This window comes from Octopus bimaculoides, chromosome 27 (assembly GCF_046866305.1).
Source record: "Octopus bimaculoides isolate indiv1 chromosome 27, ASM4686630v1, whole genome shotgun sequence".
NCBI lineage: Eukaryota > Metazoa > Mollusca > Cephalopoda > Octopoda > Octopodidae > Octopus > Octopus bimaculoides.
Window position 1 is genome coordinate 20,957,647 of NC_142954.1, and position 20,000 is coordinate 20,977,646.

Sequence of the window (20,000 nt, forward strand, 5' to 3'; positions counted from 1 at the left end):
CACACACACATATACAGATACACAAACTTACAATCACACACATACACATACTCCTGTACACACACACACACACTCATGCATGCATACACACATTTACATACACACACTCACGCATTCACTTAGACATGTAAGCTAATGCATAGACACACATACATTCATCCATCCATCCATACACACATACATACATACATACATACACACATACGTACATACATACATACACACACACATACATACATACACACATACGCACACATACATGCGTACGTACATACATACATACATACACACACATACATAGATACACACATACGCACACATACATGCATACATACACACACATACATACGTACATACATACACACACACATACATAGATACACACATACGCACACATACATGCGTACATACATACATACACACACACATACACACATACATAGATACGCACACATACATACATACATACACACATACATAACAAACATAAAAAATGTCAATTAATAAAAAATATAAGCCTTTACAAGAATAAACATAAAACGATGTTTTGTGGGGTGTCTATTTAATTCTGTCATGTCTGTGTACAACGAGAGAGAGAGAGAGGGGGGGGAGATAGTGAGAGAGATAGAGACATAGAGAGAGACATATAAACAGAGAGATAGCAGGTCTGGCGTCTCACTTGTTTTTTTCTCCATAACCCTCTTTCACTGTTTGTCATTTGTTTTGTTTTTTCTCTAGAGAGAAAAAGAGGTAGAGGTAGTGAGAGAGACAAACATATACAACCAGAGAGAGTGAGTGAGATAGAGACATAGAGAGAGGGACACGTAGTCAGAGAGAAAGCAGAGATCTGATGGCAACTTCAAAGAAATAAATGTATAAACTTAGAGAAAGTTAGAGATGGATTGAGTGGTATGTGGAGTAGTTTTTGTCACTCCGTAAAAAGCATTAGAGAAATAGACAATGCGTGGATAGCCAGAAATAGGAGTCAATACACCCCTAACTCACCCTACCCACCCACCATTCCATTTTCAGAAAACAATTGCACAGTTATCTGTGGAATGGTCAAATTAATTTAAATGACATGAAAAACCTGAAATATAATCAATTTTCTTTAGTGTTTTCGGTGGTCTACGTAGACACAAACAAACAAGTTTTGCTTTTAATAAGGATATATAGACATTACAGTGAAATAGACAGTACATGGATTGCTAGAAATAGGAGCCCATACACCTACAAATCGGCCCCCTGCAATCCATTTTTGGAAAATAAGTGCACAGTTATCTGCAGAACGGTCAAATTAATTTAAATGACATGAAAAACCTGAAATATAATCAATTTTCTTTAGTGTTTTCGGTGGTCTTTTGTTGTTATTGGCACTCCGTCGCTTACGATGTCGAGGGTTCCAATTGATCCGATCAACGGAACAGCCTGCTCGTGAAATTAACGTGCAAGTGGCTGAGCACTCCACAGACACGTGTACCCTTAACGTAGTTCTCGGGGATATTCAGCGTGACACAGTGTGACAAGGCTGACCCTTTTGAATTACAGGCACAACAGAAACAGGAAGTAAGAGGGAGAGAAAGTTGTGGGGAAAGAGTACAGCAGGGTTCGCCACCATCCCCTGCCGGAGCCTCGTGGAGCTTTAGGTGTTTTCGCTCAATAAACACTCACAACGCCCTGTCTGGGAATCGAAACCGCGATCCTATGACCGCGAGTCCGCTGCCCTAACCACTGGGCCATTGCGCCTCCACTCACCGCCAATAAACCAATATCATTTCTGACAGTTGTTTTTTATACCTTCTACGGAATTCCCAAGTCTTACTAGTTTCCTACATCTGAATCCTTAGATCTTATATTTCCATATTATTATACACACACACACACATACGCACACACACACAGACACACACACACACACACACACACACACACACACACACACACACACACCACAGCATCTTTCAAATCTCCTCCTAGCAAATCCACTCACAAGGTATTTGTGAGCCCAAGGCTAACAAAAACGACACTTGCCCAAGGTGCAACACAGAGAGACTGAACCTGGAACCATGTGTTTGGGAAGCAAACTTCTTACCACACAACCACACCTATAACACACACACACACACACACACACACACACATAACATATATACACATATATATAATCTATTGTTTCTCCACTAAATCTAGAATTTCTCAGCTATCAATAGCTTTTGCTTGTCATAATCAGTCAAGTGTATCTGGCTACATTGGAGGGGGAAAAAAAAGAACTATATAATCCTTACATTTGCCATTAGTTTATTTTAGAATATATATTCATAGATCTAATTCATTTTCTCTCTCTCTCTCTCTCTCTCTCTCTCTCTCTCTCTCTCTCTCTCTCTCTCTCTCTCTCATGTTACTCTACCCTTCATGAATTCCAATGAACATGTAGCTATGTGTGTGTGTTTTCTCATGTCATGTAGGTGTTTACATATAAGTAAGAGACTGTGTTCTACTTTCTGCCAATCTAGCGATTTAATGTGTGCTGTTTGCTCTTCTTTATATGTAAATCTGAACGTCAGTACTTATTAAACAGATATTCAGACGTCAGTGCTGTGTGGTAAAAAGTTTGCTTCCCAACTGCATGGTCATGAGTTCAGTCTCACTGCCTGGCACCCTTGGGCAAGTGTTCTCTACTATAGCCCTGGACAAATCAAAGCCTTGTAAGTGGATTTAGTTAACAGACCCTGAAAGAAGCCCATTGTGCGTGCGTGTGTGTGTGTGTGTGTGTATCTTTTACTTATTATAGTATATTAAGCTGTGGCCATGCTGGGGCACTGCCTTGAAGAATTTTAGTTGAATGAATCGACCTCAGTACTTGCTTTATTTTAAAACCTGGTACTTGTTCTATCAGTATCTTCTGCCGAACTGCTAAGTTTTGGGGGACAAGAATACAACAATAGGGACCCTACATATGGAAGACCAAAAAGCCCCATTGCTTTGAAATATTCTTCCATCATTAACTAAATGACATGAATTGTTATGGCTGGTTTAACCTTTTAGCTTCCAGATTATTCTGTCAAATATAATCCTTATTTATTCGCATTGTTCTGAATTAATCCGGTATTATCTCATAGCTTTGAGATTTCAATATATACCTTTTTGTTATAAGGTAGTTGCGAGAGGTTGGATCTGGTTAGTTTCGTCATTGTCGTTGGCACTCTGTTGCTTACGACGTCGAGGGTTCCAGTGGATCCGATCAACGGAACAGCCTGCTCGTGAAATTATCTTGCAAGTGGCTGAGCACTCCACAGACACGTGTACCCTTAACGTAGTTCTCGGGGATATTCAGCGTGACACGGTGTGTGACAAGGCTGACCCTTTGAATTACAGGCACAACAGAAACAGGAAGTAAGAGTGAGAGAAAGTTGTGGTGAAAGAGTACAGCAGGGTTCGCCGCCATCCCCTACCGGAGCCTCGTGGAACTTAAGGTGTTTTAGCTCAATAAACACTCACAACGCCCGGTCTGGGAATCGAAACCGCGATCCTATGACCACGAGTCCGCTGCCCTAACCACTGGGCCATTGCGCCGCCATGGTTAAATTATACAATACATGAATCAAACACCTAAGTACTTTTGTCTAAACATTATTTATTTTCAACTAGTTAATGTTTTTTTTTTTTTTGTTTTTGTTCTTTTATGACAACATTCTCCAAAATTAATATTCATGTTATTCACATTATCTGAACAGAATGTAGCAGGCATACACTTTTATCTTATTTTATGTATTTTCATTATTTTTGTTAATTAATTCATAAATCTGGAAGCTAAATTATTGCAAAACTTTATGAATCCTATTTGAACTCTCATTGGAAGGAGAATGTGTTAATGATGATATTCGAATAATAAACAAGCAGAGCCGTGTAGTTAATATTTGCTTCATAACCCCATAGTTTCAAGTTCAATCTCACTGCTTGGCACCTTGGGCAAGTGGCTCCTATTATAGCCTCCAGCTGACCAAAGCCTTATGAGTGGATTTGGTAGACTGGAATTGATATGGAAAACCATTTACTCTCTTTACTCTTTTACTTGTTTCAGTCATTTGACTGTGGCCATGCTGGAGCACTGCCTTTTGTTGAGCTAATCGACCCCAGGACTTATTCTTTGTAAGCCTAGTACTTATTCTATTGGTCTCTTTTGCTGAACCTCTAAGTTACGGGGACGTAAACACACCAGCATCAGTTGTCAAGCGATGTTGGGGGGACAAACACAGACACACAAACATATACACAAACACACACACACACACACACACACACAAATATATATATATATATATATACGACGGGCTTCTTTCAGTTTCCGTCTACCAAATCCACTCACAAGGCTTTGGTCGGCCCGAGGCTATAGATGAAGACACTTGCCCAAGGTGTCATGCAGTGGGACTGAACCCAGAACCATGCGGTTCGTAAGCAAGGTTGGGAAGCAAGCTTCTTACCACACAGCCACATGTATAACTTACACCCCCCCACACACACACACATGGCAGGCTTCTTTCAGTTTCCACTGATCAAATCCTCTCACAAGACTTTGGTCGGCCTGGGCCTATAGTAAAAACATTTTCCCAATGTGCCAACAGTGGGACTGAGCTCAGAACCATGTGACAGGGAATCAAACTTCTTACCACACAGCCACATTATATATAAACCTCATATGTAAACTCATCAAGCTTAACGAACTAAATAAATTTTGGGCCAATGCAGACAGACTATTAATTTCTTCAGAACCTGGTTTTTAAAAGCTGTTTTAAATTCTTTTTTACAGTGTTTTTAGAAACAACTGCAAATTATTATCAGTTCGTTAGTCTGTAAGACAGAATTAATTATTATTTTTACCTCTTTTCCTTTTTTTTTTTCTTCTGTGAATGTGTTATTTAGTTAAAAGAGAACAGAAAAATTAGAAGTTGCAAAAAATTGTTTTGAAATTATGAATGCTTCAGATTTAAATTTCTTGCGTGTACTCAAAAGAGGACACAGCTAAAAACGTCTCGGCCATTTCCTTTTGATACAAATCCACCTGGGAATATCCATGTTTATGTTTTAAAACTAAAATCTTTGATCAAAATCTCATTAGCACTTGAATGATGTCTTGCGATTTCTTTTGATTAATATTAGCGTGATGTATCAATGTATTTAACGAGGGGAGTCTCTATGTGGTCAGTTGACTTGCTAGAAACACAACCAAGTCTCCCTCGGATCAAACATCATAGCATAATCATTATCACTCATTAGTCAGATGCTCTCTTTGTGTCCAAGGTATGATGCATCAATGCATTAATGAGACAACAACCAAGCACAGACTTGTGGTTAATTGACTTGCTAGAAATAACAACTAAATCACCCTTGAATCGAACATCATAGCATAATCATTATATTTCATCCACCAGGAGCCCTTCTTGTGTCTAGGGATCAACTTGCCAAAACTCTCCACTCTCCTGCCTGTTTGTACTGCATAAAATCAGTTGGAATAGGGTTAGGGTTTCTGGTTCATTCCTTGATGGCATCAGTCTACAAACATCTTTGATAGTCTCTTGCTATTTTTCTCCTCCATACTTTCTATCAGGAACATCTTGGGTTATCACTCTTTGGATTTTCAGCTTTACTGATACTGCAGCATTTGATACCTTGTCTTTCCAACTTATTCCGATCAACCTATAAAAGATCCACTTCTCAAAGTCCTCGATTTCTTTTCCATTGTTCTGTTCAATATCCAAGTTTCTACCTCATATATGATAATTGTGTGTATATATTAATATACACACACATATGGATGCACACACATATGACAAGTGTTTTCTTGTTTTCACTTCCCAAATTCACTCACAAAGTTTTGGTTGACCAGAGGTTATAGTAAGAGACATCCAAAGTGCCACATAGTGGACTGAACCTGGAACCCTGTCATTGGGAAGGAAATTTCTCAACCACACACTCATGCCTGTTCCTATGATGCCATATGGCACATCAGTTTATAAATGAGACAAGAGGAGGAAGGGACACTATACAGTCATTCAGCTGACAAGATGTAATGGCCAAATCTCTTTCTCTTCACTCCCTATTATCATCATCATCCTTTAACATCCGTTTTCCATGCTGGTGTGGGTTGGACGGTTTGACCAGAGGGAACAAGCCAGAGAGCTGCACTAGGTTCCGGCGATCTTTCGTTTTGATTACATTTTACGCCCAGTTAGAATTTTGTTCAGATTGAGTAGCCCATTTCCACTCAGGAGGTCCCTGAATAAGGGTTGTTTGAAGATGTTGAACGAAATACCCATGTTTCCAAAAGTGAATTACTCAAAGCCCAAAGAATCTCCCTCAACGCACAGCTATGATGCTCCCCCACTACTTCTGCTGAGGATCAGAGATGCACATATCGTCAGCCACCAAGGGACATGCTTAACTGGTTAAGGTCAAACAACTGACAAGCAAATCTGTGGTGCTGAGCAGAATATTTGCTGTAGCCCATCTTTTTATACCAAGACAAAACAACGTACATGATAACACTTCCAATCAATTAAGATCAGAAGCCATGAGAGCCACTGCTTGGTACTGCATCTGGGCATTATTATCATTATTATTATTATTATTATTATTATTATTATTATTATTATTATTATTATTATTATTATTATTTAGTAGTCTTACTTTTATCACGAACGTACACTGCGTTACCAAGCACGGCTCTGTGTGTCTTGGGTTAGGGTTAGGGTTTGTTTAGGTGCTGTTAGTTTCCCTGCATTGAAAGTGCTTTACGTAGGGTGTGTGCAATGCCTTGAAGAGCTATTTTCTGTATGTTTTATATATTCATAAGTCCTGATGTTTTGGTTAAGTATTCGTCTGAATGTTTTTTAATCATACCTAATGCACCTATTGTTATAGGGATTGTTTCTGTTTTTAGGCTCCCTATTCGGGTTATCTCTATTTCCATATTTTTAGTATTTTGAGAGTTTCTCCATTGCTTTTAGCGATGTTATTGTTACTGTTGTTGTTGTTGGTGGTAAGGGTGATGTTGATGGTAGAAAGGAATATCAAAAGAAGAAAGTAATTCTACATGGGGTGGCAGCGGTGGCGATGGTGGTGGCGGTGGATCAAATAAAAATGAGGGGAAATGTCAGAATTCTTTGAATATATGTAGTTTCTCTAAATAACTTTATTTCTACCAGTTTGGGTTTTTTTTTTTTATTATTATATTTTGCATCAATTTCTGTAGTCACACCATCACCACCACCGCCACCACCACAATCATCATTACCATCATCCTCATCTCCACTATCGTCGCTACCGGTTTCAGCATCGTTGTCATTGTCATCATCATCATCATCATCGACACCATCACTACCACCACCACCACCACCACCATCATCACCACCACCACTAACACCACCACTACCACCACCACCACCACCACTACCAACACCACCACCACCACCACCACCATCACCACCACTACCACCACCACTACCAACACCACCACCACCACTACCAACACCACCACCACCATCACCACCATCATCATCACCACCACCACTAGCACTACCACCACCACCACTACCAACACCACCACCACCACCACCACCATCATCACCACCACCACCACCATCACTGTTATTATCACCCTCAGCCCTATCGTCACTATCATCAATACCTCCACCACCATCATCACCACCACCACCACCACCAACACCACTATCACCACCATTATTACCACCATCAGCATGACATAGGTTTCTGAAAACGTCTGCTGCTCTGATCTAACTAACAGATCAATCAATACCGAAAAAGCTAAAAAAAAAATAAATAAAAAAAAATAGATAAATGATAAATAAAAAAAACAAAAAATAACAAAATGAAAATATAAAAAAACATAAAAAAAAATCTGTTGTATCTAAGGGAGAGAAAGAATAATTTTGAATTTTTTTTTTTTCTGTATGTAGTAGAAAATAAATTTGAAAAAAAAAGCAATAAACGAAAAAAATCCCCCCCCCCCATGACCACCCCACAAAAAAACCACCATAGAAGTGAACATATTATTGATTGTGTATTAATAATTTTATTTTTTTTTTTTTAATTTTCCACAGACTCTATGGGTAATCATAGGCATAGACCACCCCACCTTCCACCCCGGTACATCACTCTGTCTTTGTGTGGTATACAGTTAGCAGAACATAGTTATCTGAAGTAGTTGTTGAGAGAATTATTATATTATTTTTTTATTATTTTCCTGTCGAAAATGTTGCGATCTTTTGCGATGTAATGCTAGTTTATTTTTTTTATAGCATTGTGAGAATAGGTGCTGAGGTGGCTGCATGGTTAGGAAGTGTGACTATAAGCAGCTATGTGGTGGTCTTGCGCTTGTGGGTTCAGTCCCACTGCATGGCACCTTGGGCAGGTGTTCTTCTATAGCCCTGGGTCAACCAAACACTTCACGAGTGAGTTTGGTAGATGGAAATAATGCAGAAGGCGTAGGAGTGGCTGTGTGGTAAGTAACTTGCTTCCTAACCACATGGTTCCGGGTTCAGTCCCACTGCGTGGCATCTTGGGCAAGTGTCTTCTACTATAGCCTCGGGCCGACCAAAGCCTTGTGAGTGGATTTGGTAGACGGAAACTGAAAGAAGCCTGTCATATATATATATATATATATATATATATGTATGTATGTGTGTATGTGTTTGTGTGTCTGTGTTTGTCCCCCCCAACATCGCTTGACAACCGATGCTGGTGTGTTTATGTCCCCGTAACTTAGCGGTTCGGTAAAAGAGACCGATAGAATAAGTACTAGCCTTCCAAAGAATAAGTCCTGGGGTCGATTCATTCGATTAAGAATCCTTCAAGGTGGTGCGCCAGCATGGCCACAATCACAAGACTGGCACAAGTACAAGAGAAATGATAAAAGAATGAATAAGATAGAACCTATATCATTGTCATCATTTAAAAGCTGTTTTAAATGATGATGACAATGATGATGATGATGGTTGGACAGTTTGACAAGAGCTGGCAAACCACTTGGCTGTGCTAAGCTCCATTGTCTGTTTCATCATAATTTCCATGGCTGGATGCCCTTCCTAACACCAGCCCCTCTACAGAGTGCCCCGGGGCTCATTTTCATAGCACCAGCACCAGCAGGGTCACCAAGTAACTTGCAAAAGCAAGACAGAGCCCCCCTCATCTGGAGCGGGGAGTAGTATTGAGGTAGGTGGCTTTGTGCCTGTTGATGAGAAAGCCAGAGAAGATACAAGGGTACCCCAGGTGGAAAAGAAAGGAGAGAAAGAGAGACTTAAACAGAAAGATAAAGAGGGAGAGACTGAGAAAGACGATAGTAGAGATGTGTCAAGATATATCTTCGAGGTACAGTGGTGAGGTGAATATAGGTGAAGTGAGAGAGAGGATTGGATGGGGTGAGGGGGTCATAGTGGGGGGAAATGTATGTATATAGGAGGGGGTGCTGGACAGTTCTTGGCTGTAAGGGTATTGCAAAAGGCTTGGCAGGAGACCCAACTTTCCAAGTTCTTTTACAGGGCTTAGAGAGATTGAAGGACCGCTGCAATAAGTGTGTGAATCTGAGAGGGGAAGATGTTGAATAAAATCATCAACTGATCCTTCTGTATTTTCTTTTATCCAAGGCTAGGAACTTTTCAGCACCTACACATATGAGTGTATTTGTCCTTGCGTTCATTTTTGTCCTCCATCTCACACTTGGCAACAAGTGTTGGTTTGTCTTTGCCCTTGTGACTTATAAATTCAGTAAAAGTGATCGATATAGGCGTAGGAGTGGCTGTGTGGTAAGTAGCTTGCTTACCAACCACATGGTTGCAGGTACAGTCCCACAGCGTGGCACCTTGGGCAAGTGTCTTCTACTATAGCCTCGGGCCGACCGAAGCCTTGTGAGTGGATTTGGTAGACGGAAACTGAAAGAAGCCTGTCGTATATATGTATATATATATATATGTGTGTGTGTATGTGTTTGTTCCCCCCAACATCGCTTGACAACCGATGCTGGTGTGTTTACGTCCCCGTAACTTAGCGGTTCGGCAAAAGAGACCGATAGAATAAGTACTAGGCTTACAAAGAATAAGTCCTGGGGTCGATTTGATTTGACTAAAGGTGGTGCTCCAGCATGGCTACAGTCAAATGACTGAAACAAGTAAAAGAGTAAAAGAGATAGAATAAATACCAGGCATAAAACAAAATACTAAGTGCAGGGGTCGATTTGTTTGACTAAACCCTTTAAGGTGTTGCCCCAGCATGGCCACAGTCACATCTAAATGATGAAAGGAGATATTAAAGAGAGCATATTATTCGAGAGTGATTTGGGTGTTATTTCTAGCGTGCCAAACAACCACACAGAACCTCCTCCAGCATTTTCGTCTACGATCAAAGTGTAATGTCTATTCTTATCATTCAAGATGAATTCTTTTTTTTATATTTCTCAAAGGTGTTGACTAGCAGAGAAAAAAATCAATAATTTGAGATCATTATATATGCTAGATCAATCAATCAGTGAATCAAAAATCAGTAACCAAGGTTTGGTGTAAGCATGGTGGTGTACTTGACAAGCTTGTTTTGCAACTGTGATGTTTGGGATCAATCCCACTCTGTGGCACCTTGGGCAGGTGGCTTCCACTCTTTTCTTTTAACTTCAACTGGCTCAATGTCTTGTGAGTGAATTTGGTGGATGGAAACTGTACAGAAACCCATCATATATGAGTATGTATGTGTTTGTATGTACATGCTTTCAAATCAACCTTGACACCTGGAAAACGCAGACACAGAACTGCCCCACCTTTCATAGCGTCAATAAGTACCAATTGAGCACTGGGATGGATGCAATCAACTTAACCCCGTCCCTGAAATTGCTGGCCTTGTGCCAAAATTTGAAACCAGATTAGAAGACACTTGCCCAAGTTGCCATACAGTGAGACTGAACTTGAAACCATGTGGTTGGGAGGCAAAGTTTTTAACCATGTACCCACACCTTTGCCTACAAGTGAATTTGGTAGATGAAAACTGAAAGAAGTTTGCCATAAATATATATATATATATATATATATATATATATATATGTGCATGTATGTGTATCTTTGCATTCATGTTTGTCCCCCATCTCAGCACTTGACAACCAGTGTTGGTTTGTTTATGTCCTTGTGACCTAGCAATTCATCAAAAGTGACTGGTAGAATAAACACCAGTGCCAGGTTCGATTTGTTTGACTAAACCTTTCAAGGCAGTGCCCCAGCATGGTCGCAGTTCAATGACTACATGTGAATAATAAATGACAGATGTTTATTAGAGCATGTTATTTGAAAGTGATTTGGCTGTTATTTCTGGCAGACCAAACAACCACAAAGCCTTTTGTCCAGTGCTTTTGCCTAAGATCAAATTGTAGTATTTGGTTGATGGAAACTGAAAGAAACGTGTCATATATATGCATTTGTGTGTGTGTGTGTGTGTGTGTGTCTTGGTTTTGATATCCTGTGAGGGTTATAAACAAGTTTCACTGTCATACAAGCCAGGTTGTTCATTTTTCAGGCTTCCATGAGAAACATGACTAGCCATGGGGATATATTTAGCTTCCTTGGAAAAAGGCGTGGGTTGGTGACAGGAAGGGCATCCAGCTGTAAAAAAATCAACCACAAATACACATTCTGACTCATACAAGCATAGAAGAATGGACATTAAATGATGATGGAGATGAAGACTGTATTTATTTATTGCCTAATGTTGTAGAAATTTCACATGGATGTAAGAATTCACTCAAAGCTTATTAATCAAACATTTTATTATTTATTTTGGGATGGCCATTTTTTTTTGTGTCCAATAAACACATCCATTATATATTCATTCTTCACTCGTTTATTATTGTTCTTATTTTATCTTATGTCCATTGTCTGGAAATCTTTCGTCACACATCTGTGACCTTTTCCGTAACTCTTCCATCCATGTGTTTCCTCCTCGTCTGTTTAGTTCACTCTATTTCTTTCTGGAGTGTACTGAAAGATGGGTGATGAAAGATTTCCAGACAATGGACATAAGATAGAATAAAAACAAGGATAAGCGAGAGAAGAATGAATATATAATGGGTGTGTATTCATTTGACAAAATAAAAACGATCATCCGGAAATATAACAAAATTTGTTTCAACACATGATTTCACATCAAGAATCTTGCAAAACAAACTTCAATTTATTTATTTGATATTGTGTTTAGACATTCACCAAGAAATTAACAGGGTTCTTTCTACAAGCAACTGACCCTTCAAAAGAAAATTTTAAAAATCAAATAAAATATAGAAATTCTTGTTCCAATCATGACATTTCTCTTTACTTACATTGCAGCCCCAACAGGGAGTCCCCAGAACCTAATTGCAAAGAGCTCATCTCCAACCAAGATAGAGGTGTTCTGGAATGTAAGTCTAACTATTAATTCCTTCTTTTCTCATCTGGTCTCAATAAATTCCATCTGACCCATGCTGACATAGAAAAAGGTGATGTTAAAGCAGTGACATGATCATTTTTGAAATTTCTGTTCACAACCCCCTCATGTTCTTCGATAAAAGAAAAAAATTAACTGCTATTGTAATACTGTAAATTAATCACGTTTAAATTAAGGCGTTGAATTCCAATTTTATTTCAAGAACTTTCACAAAGTTTTGTTCCTAATGCCAATGTTATTTTATTAAATCCATCCAAATTCTTGAATATTTTCAAAAAATTCTGCTTAGGACCAATAGTGGTTCTGCTTTACATTAAACTATATCTAAATTAAAACTTTTGTCTCTAATTTTTATCAAAGAAACAGTTCCTTGAATATTTCAAAACATAACAATGAAAAGACTTAGCAAACTTATTAAATTCTTCCAAATTTTTAGTTGTTTTCAAAATTCCTCCAAGACCAATTTTGGATTTAGGATACAATGTTACGTTTGTATAATAAATTAATATTTTCTATCATAATTTTATCTCAGGAACTTTTACAAAGTTATGGATTTAGTGCCAATTTTATAATTCAGAAAACCAGTTAATAAATCTCTCCAAATTCTTGAATATTTTCAAAAAAATTCTACTTGGAACTAAAGCCAGTTCAAAGCCACCCATTGTATATTAATCATATTTAAATTAAAATATTTATTCTTAATTTTTATCTAAGGAACATTTTCTAAAATTATGTTCTAAAGTTTAAAAATTTATTAGATTCTTCTAAACTTTGGGTTATTTTCAAAACTCTATCCAAGACTAACTTTGCTTTTATGGTATAAAGCTATATTTCTTTTATTCTTTCACTTGTTTCAGTCAATTGATTGTGGCCATGCTTCAGCACCACCTTGAAGGGTTTTAGTTGTATGAATTCACCCCAGGGTTTATTTTTTTTAAAGCCTTGTCCTTATTCTATCGTTTGCCGAACTGCTAAGTTACAGGACAGATGGTGGTGGGGGACAAACACACACACACATGCATAAAGACATTGGAGCAAGATCGTTCGTCGCCTTCCTGGCACGTGAAAAGACATTCGAGCAAGATCATTGCCAGTGCCGATGGACTGGCCCCTATGCAGGTGACACGTAAAATACACCATTTCGAGCGTGGCCGTTGATCGTTACCAACGTCGCCTCCCTGGCACTTGTGCCAGTGGCACGTGAAAAGACATTCGAGCGAGATCGTTGCCAGTGTCAATGGACTAGCTCCTGTGCAGGTGGGACGTAAAATACACCATTTCGAGCATGGCCGTTGCCAGTACCGCCTGACTGGCTCTAGTGCCGGTGGCACGTAAACCACCCATTACACTCTCGGAGTGGTTGGTGTTAGGAAAGGCATCCAGCTGTAGAAAGTCTGCCAAATCAGATTGGAGCCTGGTGTCACCTCCTGGTCCACCAGTCCTCAGTCAAATCGTCCAACCTATGCTAGTATGCAAAGCGGACGTTAAACGATGATGATGATGATGATATATATATATATATATATATATATATATATATATATATATATATGTATATAGGGAGAATTCACAAAAAAACAAAAGACGAAGACAGGTGGTGTAGAAAACAAACACATGTATTGATATAACGCTTGGGAAGTGAGAAAGTCTTTAATGTTTCGAGCCTATGCTCTTCCACGGAAAGGAACATAGAAAGAAACAGGGAGAGAAACAAGCATTGAAAAAAATGTGTGTAGTGGTTAGCGATCTGATAGGCTTCTTTCAGTTTCTGTCTACCAAATCCACTCACAAGGCTTTGGTTAGCCCAAGGCTATAGTGGAAAGACACTCGGTCAAGGTGCCCCCACAGTGGGACTGAACATGGAGCTATGGGGTTAAAAAGTAAGCTTCTTACTACACATCTACTTTTCTATTATAATTTTACCTTAAAAGCTATCATTTAATTATGTCGCCAATTCAATTCTTGAGAGAACCATTTATTTCAGTCTTATGTATATTATCCAATCATCTCATTCTTGGTCTACTCCAAGGTTTTCTGCCTGTTGGTTCAGCTTGATGAATCTGCCTTGTGCTTCTTTCTTGTGATATTCTACTCACATATCTGCAGTACCAGAACTCTGATCTTTCAATGCAGAGAACCAGTGGCTCAACCTGGAGAGACCAATCCCATCCATTGAAAATTAATTACATTGAAATTAAATCATTCCATCTTAATTTTTACCTTTTGCTATGTTCCAAGAACTGCCTGAATGAGAAGAAAGTTATTTCAAAAAATCCTTCCAAATTCTTGAATATTTTCAAAATCCTACTTAAGACCATTCCTAGTCCTTTAATGGAAAAACAAATGGCAAAAGCCATCCATTGTGAATTATATTTAAATTAAAACATTCAACCCTAATCTTATCAAAGAATTTTTTGTTCTGTTCATAAATCAGTTGAAGAATGGGAAAAAAATGTAGTTTTTTTTAATAAATGACTTCAAATTTTTCACTATTTTAAAAATTCTACTTAATAATTTTGGTTCCAAAAAGCAAGTTAGCTTGTTAGAAAATCTCTTTATGAGAGGCGAAAGCAGTAACTATACTGAGAAGTAATGTTTAATACCACCTCAATGTGACTGCTTTGCAGAAACTAATGTTACTAGGTGGCGAGCTAGCATGCCTGGCAAAATGCTTAGCGGTATTTTGTCTGCCGCTGTGTTCTGAGTTCAAATTCCGCCGAGGTCAACTTTGCCTTTCATCCTTTCGGGGTCGATTGAATAAGTACCAGTTACACACTGGAGTCGATATAATCAACTAAATTCGTTTGTCAGTCCTTGTTTGTCCCTTCTGTGTGTAGCCCCTTGTGGGCAGTAAAGAAATAAGAAACTAATGTTACTACCATTTTAACCCCAGGAGGACACCTCCTCCAGCTGGTTATTCGATGCAGTCTGCACCCAATACATATTGTAAACAGGGTCCTGTTGCTGGAAAAGTGTAAGGATTCACTTCCCTGCTTGCAATATATATTGGGTGCATATTGTATTGATAACCAGCTGTGGTTAAAATGATAGTAACGTCAGTTCCTATGGAGCAGCCATTTTGAAATAGCAATAAACACTTTTCGTTCCTTTATACATTTATTATATTTAAATATGTCACGTTCAATCCTAACTCTATATATTTTAACTGCAAATTTCATATTTATTGAAATATGCAATATGCAGTCATGACTTTGTTACCTTTTTTGTCCACTTTTCCTCAGCTGAAGGATCAAATAAAATTCATTGAGTTCATTGAGGCAGATTTTCTACAGCTGGATGCCCTACCTGTCACTAACATTTACCTGTTTCCATCAAGGTAATATTTCCTTGTGGCTGGACATGTTTTCACTGAAAACTGGAAACAAGCAACCACACACACACACACACACACACACACACACACACACACACACACACACACACACACACACACACACACACACACTGAAGACATAAACTTACACATATGCATGCACACAGGAGACTCAAACACACACATATACACATTATCATCATCATCCTCGTTTAATGCTGGCATGGGTTGGATAATTTGTTAGGAGTCGGCCAGACAGAAGACTGCACCAGACTTCTGTGTCTGTTTTGGCAGGGATTTTATGGCTGGATGCTCTTCCTGGCACCAACCACCCAGCAGAGTGGACTCATAATTTCAAATTTTGGTACAAGGCCAGCAGTTTTAAGGGAGAGGGTAAGTCAATCACATCAACCCCAGTTTCCAACTGGTACTCATTTTATCCACCTCAAAGAAGGAAAGGCAAAGTCGACCATCACTTAGCAGTTCATTAAAAAAAAACGATAAAATAAGTACCAGACTAAGAAGAAATGTTCTTCAAGAGAGTGCTCCAGCATGGCCACAGTCAAATGACAGAAACAAGTAAAAGTTAGAAGATAAAAGACATTGGCATTGCTGTACGATTAAGACACTTACTTTGCAATACAAGAGGTTTCAGTTTCAATCCCACTGCATATTACCTTGAACAAGTGTCTTCATCTTTTATCATAGGTGTGTAGCGAACTCATAAGAGGCGGAGAGAGGATGTAAGTTCGTTTGCCCAAACATGAGAAATTATGGATTTCTCATTGGTTGAAAATTACTGTCCATATCCGAATTCTGAACTTCGTTGAAGAAGTTTTTCACGTGGATTCGTGTATGGACAGTAATTTTCAACCAATGAGAAATCCATAATTTCTCATGTTCGGGCAAACGAACTTACGTCCCCTCTCTGCCTTTTATGAGTTCCCTGCAGGTCCAAGAAGCCATGCAGTGGAATCGAACCTGAAGCCATGTGTTTGCTTAGCAAATTTCTTAACACCCAGCCACACCTAAATTTCTGTAAATTCTTGATTCTTTTGAAAATTTCAGTCACAGGAGACTAAACAATGCCACCTACCCATTCCTTGGTTTCTAGAATACAAAACCAAAACCACTCATTATTAATTATTCATGTTTCAATTAAAGTATTCCATCCTAATTTTATCTTAGAACCTTTCATGAAGCGATGTTCGCAATGCCGGTTTAATAATTCGGAAAGCCAGAGTTATTATTAGATCCCTCCAAATTCTTCATTGTTTCCAAAATTAATTGAAACTTATAATAGGCAGAACATTTCTATAGAAATATGGGCATAAAAGCGTTAATGATCAATTAACACATGGACCTTATACATATACACACATAAATGTGTGTGTGTGTGTATGTGTATATATGTGTGTATATATGTGTATGTATATATATATATATATATATATATATATATATATATATATATATACGTTTAGATATTTGTATGTATGTATATATATATATATATATATATATATATATATATATATATATGTATATATGTATGTATATATATATATATATATATATATATATATATATATATATATATATATATATATATATATATATATATATATATATATATATATATGTATATATATGTGTGTGTGTGTGTGTGTGTGTATTGATTGGTTATTGGTTATTGAACAGAGATAAGGAGCATAGCTTTGCGGACACACAACATGAATTCAATTACATATATGAGTTTGGAACATTGTCTGTGTTATCTCGCGTCAACGAAAGATAAGGATGGATGGAATTACAGGCAGCTACCCTTCACTAACATTCTGCAATACTATAAAACCATCCTGGTTTAAATGTGATAAATATTGATTTTAACAGCTACTCATTGGTGAAGCATGTGAGCCAATGCAGGAAACCCCAATGTGGTTTATTGACCTGCTAGACATCACACCCTTAAAATATTTGAATCGTCAAGGTACGAAGGTCTCTAACCTTTTTTAATATGAAAATGCATGGCTCACCTTTGGTTTTATGATATAAATTCCTTGTTTGAAAGAATCTAAATTGAAATTAATAACAAAGTTATTTAACTGAATTCATTATTTTCAAAATTAATTGAAACAAAAGCAGAGAATTTCAATCAAAATATAATAGCAAAAGGTCAGTCTTCTTGATGCCGACCCATCTGAAACTGCCCCAGAGTCTATGATACAGAATTTCCATTTTCATGTGATCTAAATTAACATCTTTTATCGAAATTTTGTGTTAATTTATGTTCTAAACATCAGCTTTGTGCAGTTTATTTTATTACACCCTTCGTTATTTTCGAAATTAATTGAAACAAAAGCAATGAATTTCAATGGATGTATAGTAACAAAAGGGTTAATAGCACAGCTTAAGGGATACTTTGCTAATAATTTATTAAACATTATCATTTTTCTTGTACTTTCACTCAATCTCTCTCAAAGGCCAATTTATTTGGAATATCTGTCAAGTACTCTTTTACTTGTTTCAGTCATTTGACTGTGGCCATGCTGGGGCACCGCCTTTAGTCAAGCAAATCGATCCCAGGAATTATTCTTTGTAAGCCTAGTACTTATTCTATCGGTCTGTTAAGCCAAACTGCTATGTTACGGGGCCGTAAACACACAAACATCAGTTGTTAAGCGATGTTGGGGGGACAAACACAGACACACACACACACACATATATATATATATACGACAGGCTTCTTTTAAAATTTCCGTCTACCAAATCCACTCACAAGGCTTTGGTCGGTCCGAGGCTATAGTAGAAGACAGTTGCCCAAGGTGCCACGCAGTGGGAATGAATCCTGAACCATGTGGTTGGTAAGCAAGCTACTTACCACACAGCCACTCCTGCGGCTATGAAACAATATCAATGCACCTATCTGAACTATAAAATTTGGTTGTTTTGTAAGAAGCCAAGCAGGAATAAAAATACCTTTCTTGAAAGAGGAGGTAAAGGTTGGTGACAGGAAAGGCATCTAGCTTTATACTGCTGCCTGATTAAGTCCTCCATCCCATGTCAACATGGTGAGGCAGGGGGGGGTGCAGGGAAGAAGGAGGAAATGAACATAAAAACAATAATGATGATCATGTCGATGGTGATGATGATTGTGATGACGAAAGTAATGATGATGGTGATGTGGATAATGATGCTGATGATGATCGTGATGACAATGGTGATGATGATGATGGTCATGATAGTGATGGTAATGATGATGATGATAATAGTTATTATAATGATGATGTTTTTTTTAAATAGGTTTTAGCTAAATTTTTAAAGTCACAGCCATAAGCTAATCAATTATAAAATAGAAAATTTTTTAACCATTTTACTAGTTTTATATGATTTTTCGCAAATCATAAAATTTACCATTTAAAAGAATATGTAAAATTTAAGACTATAGCTTGCTTACCAACCACATGGTTCTGGGTTCAGTCCCACTGCGTGGCACTTTGGGCAAGTGTCTTCTACTATAGCCTCGGGCCGACCAAAGCTTTGTGAGTGGATTTGGTAAACAGAAACTGAAAGAAGCCCGTCGTATATATGTATATATATATATATGTATGTGTGTGTATATGTTTGTGTCCGTGTTTGTCCCCCCAGCTTCACTTGACGACTGATGCTGGTGTGTTTGCGTCCCCGTAACTTAGCGGTTTGGCAAAAGAGATCGATAGAGTAAGTACTAGGCTTCCAAAGAATAAGTCCTGGGGTGGATTTGCTCGACTAAAGGCGGTGCTCCAGCATGGCCGCATTCAAATGACTGAAACAAGTAAAAGAGTAAAGAGTATTCAATATTTTCTATATTTACACATCGTTTAACAATAAAATGAACTGCTTTCAGCTTTCTATTAGCTTTGAGAACATTCTAGAAAAATCACGTGTGTGTGTGTGTGTGTCTCGGGATGTGTGTGGATGAGGACAGCTGCATAAAGAAGTGCTGAACTCTAATTTTGGGGAGAACATGTGGAAGGGGTAGACCCAAGAAGACATGAGACAAAGTCTTCAGATGCTGGGCCCCACTGAGGAAATGACAAGCAACTGGGAGTTGTGATGATTTGTTGTACTTGAGAAAATGTGTCAGGCTAACTAAAATCATGGTTATCCATACATACGGGTTTGTCCTTTGCAGGTGTCGGTGCCGCATAAAATGCAT

General features: G+C 38.2%; 1 protein-coding gene across 10 annotated transcripts in view; it reads left to right on the forward strand.

Annotated features, from left to right (window-relative positions):
• The window catches only part of LOC106867625 (contactin-3), a 629,470-nt gene that overhangs the window by 416,652 nt on the left and 192,818 nt on the right, over positions 1–20,000 (forward strand). For all 10 annotated transcript variants that reach the window (XR_016238615.1, XR_016238614.1, XR_016238617.1 and 7 more), the window contains one exon: positions 12,372–12,442. Coding sequence is in view for 4 of the 10 variants with exons in the window: in XM_089343329.1 (XP_089199455.1) it covers positions 12,372–12,442 (71 nt within the window). In the remaining 6 variants the exon portion in view is untranslated. The remainder of the gene's footprint in view (positions 1–12,371; positions 12,443–20,000) is intronic.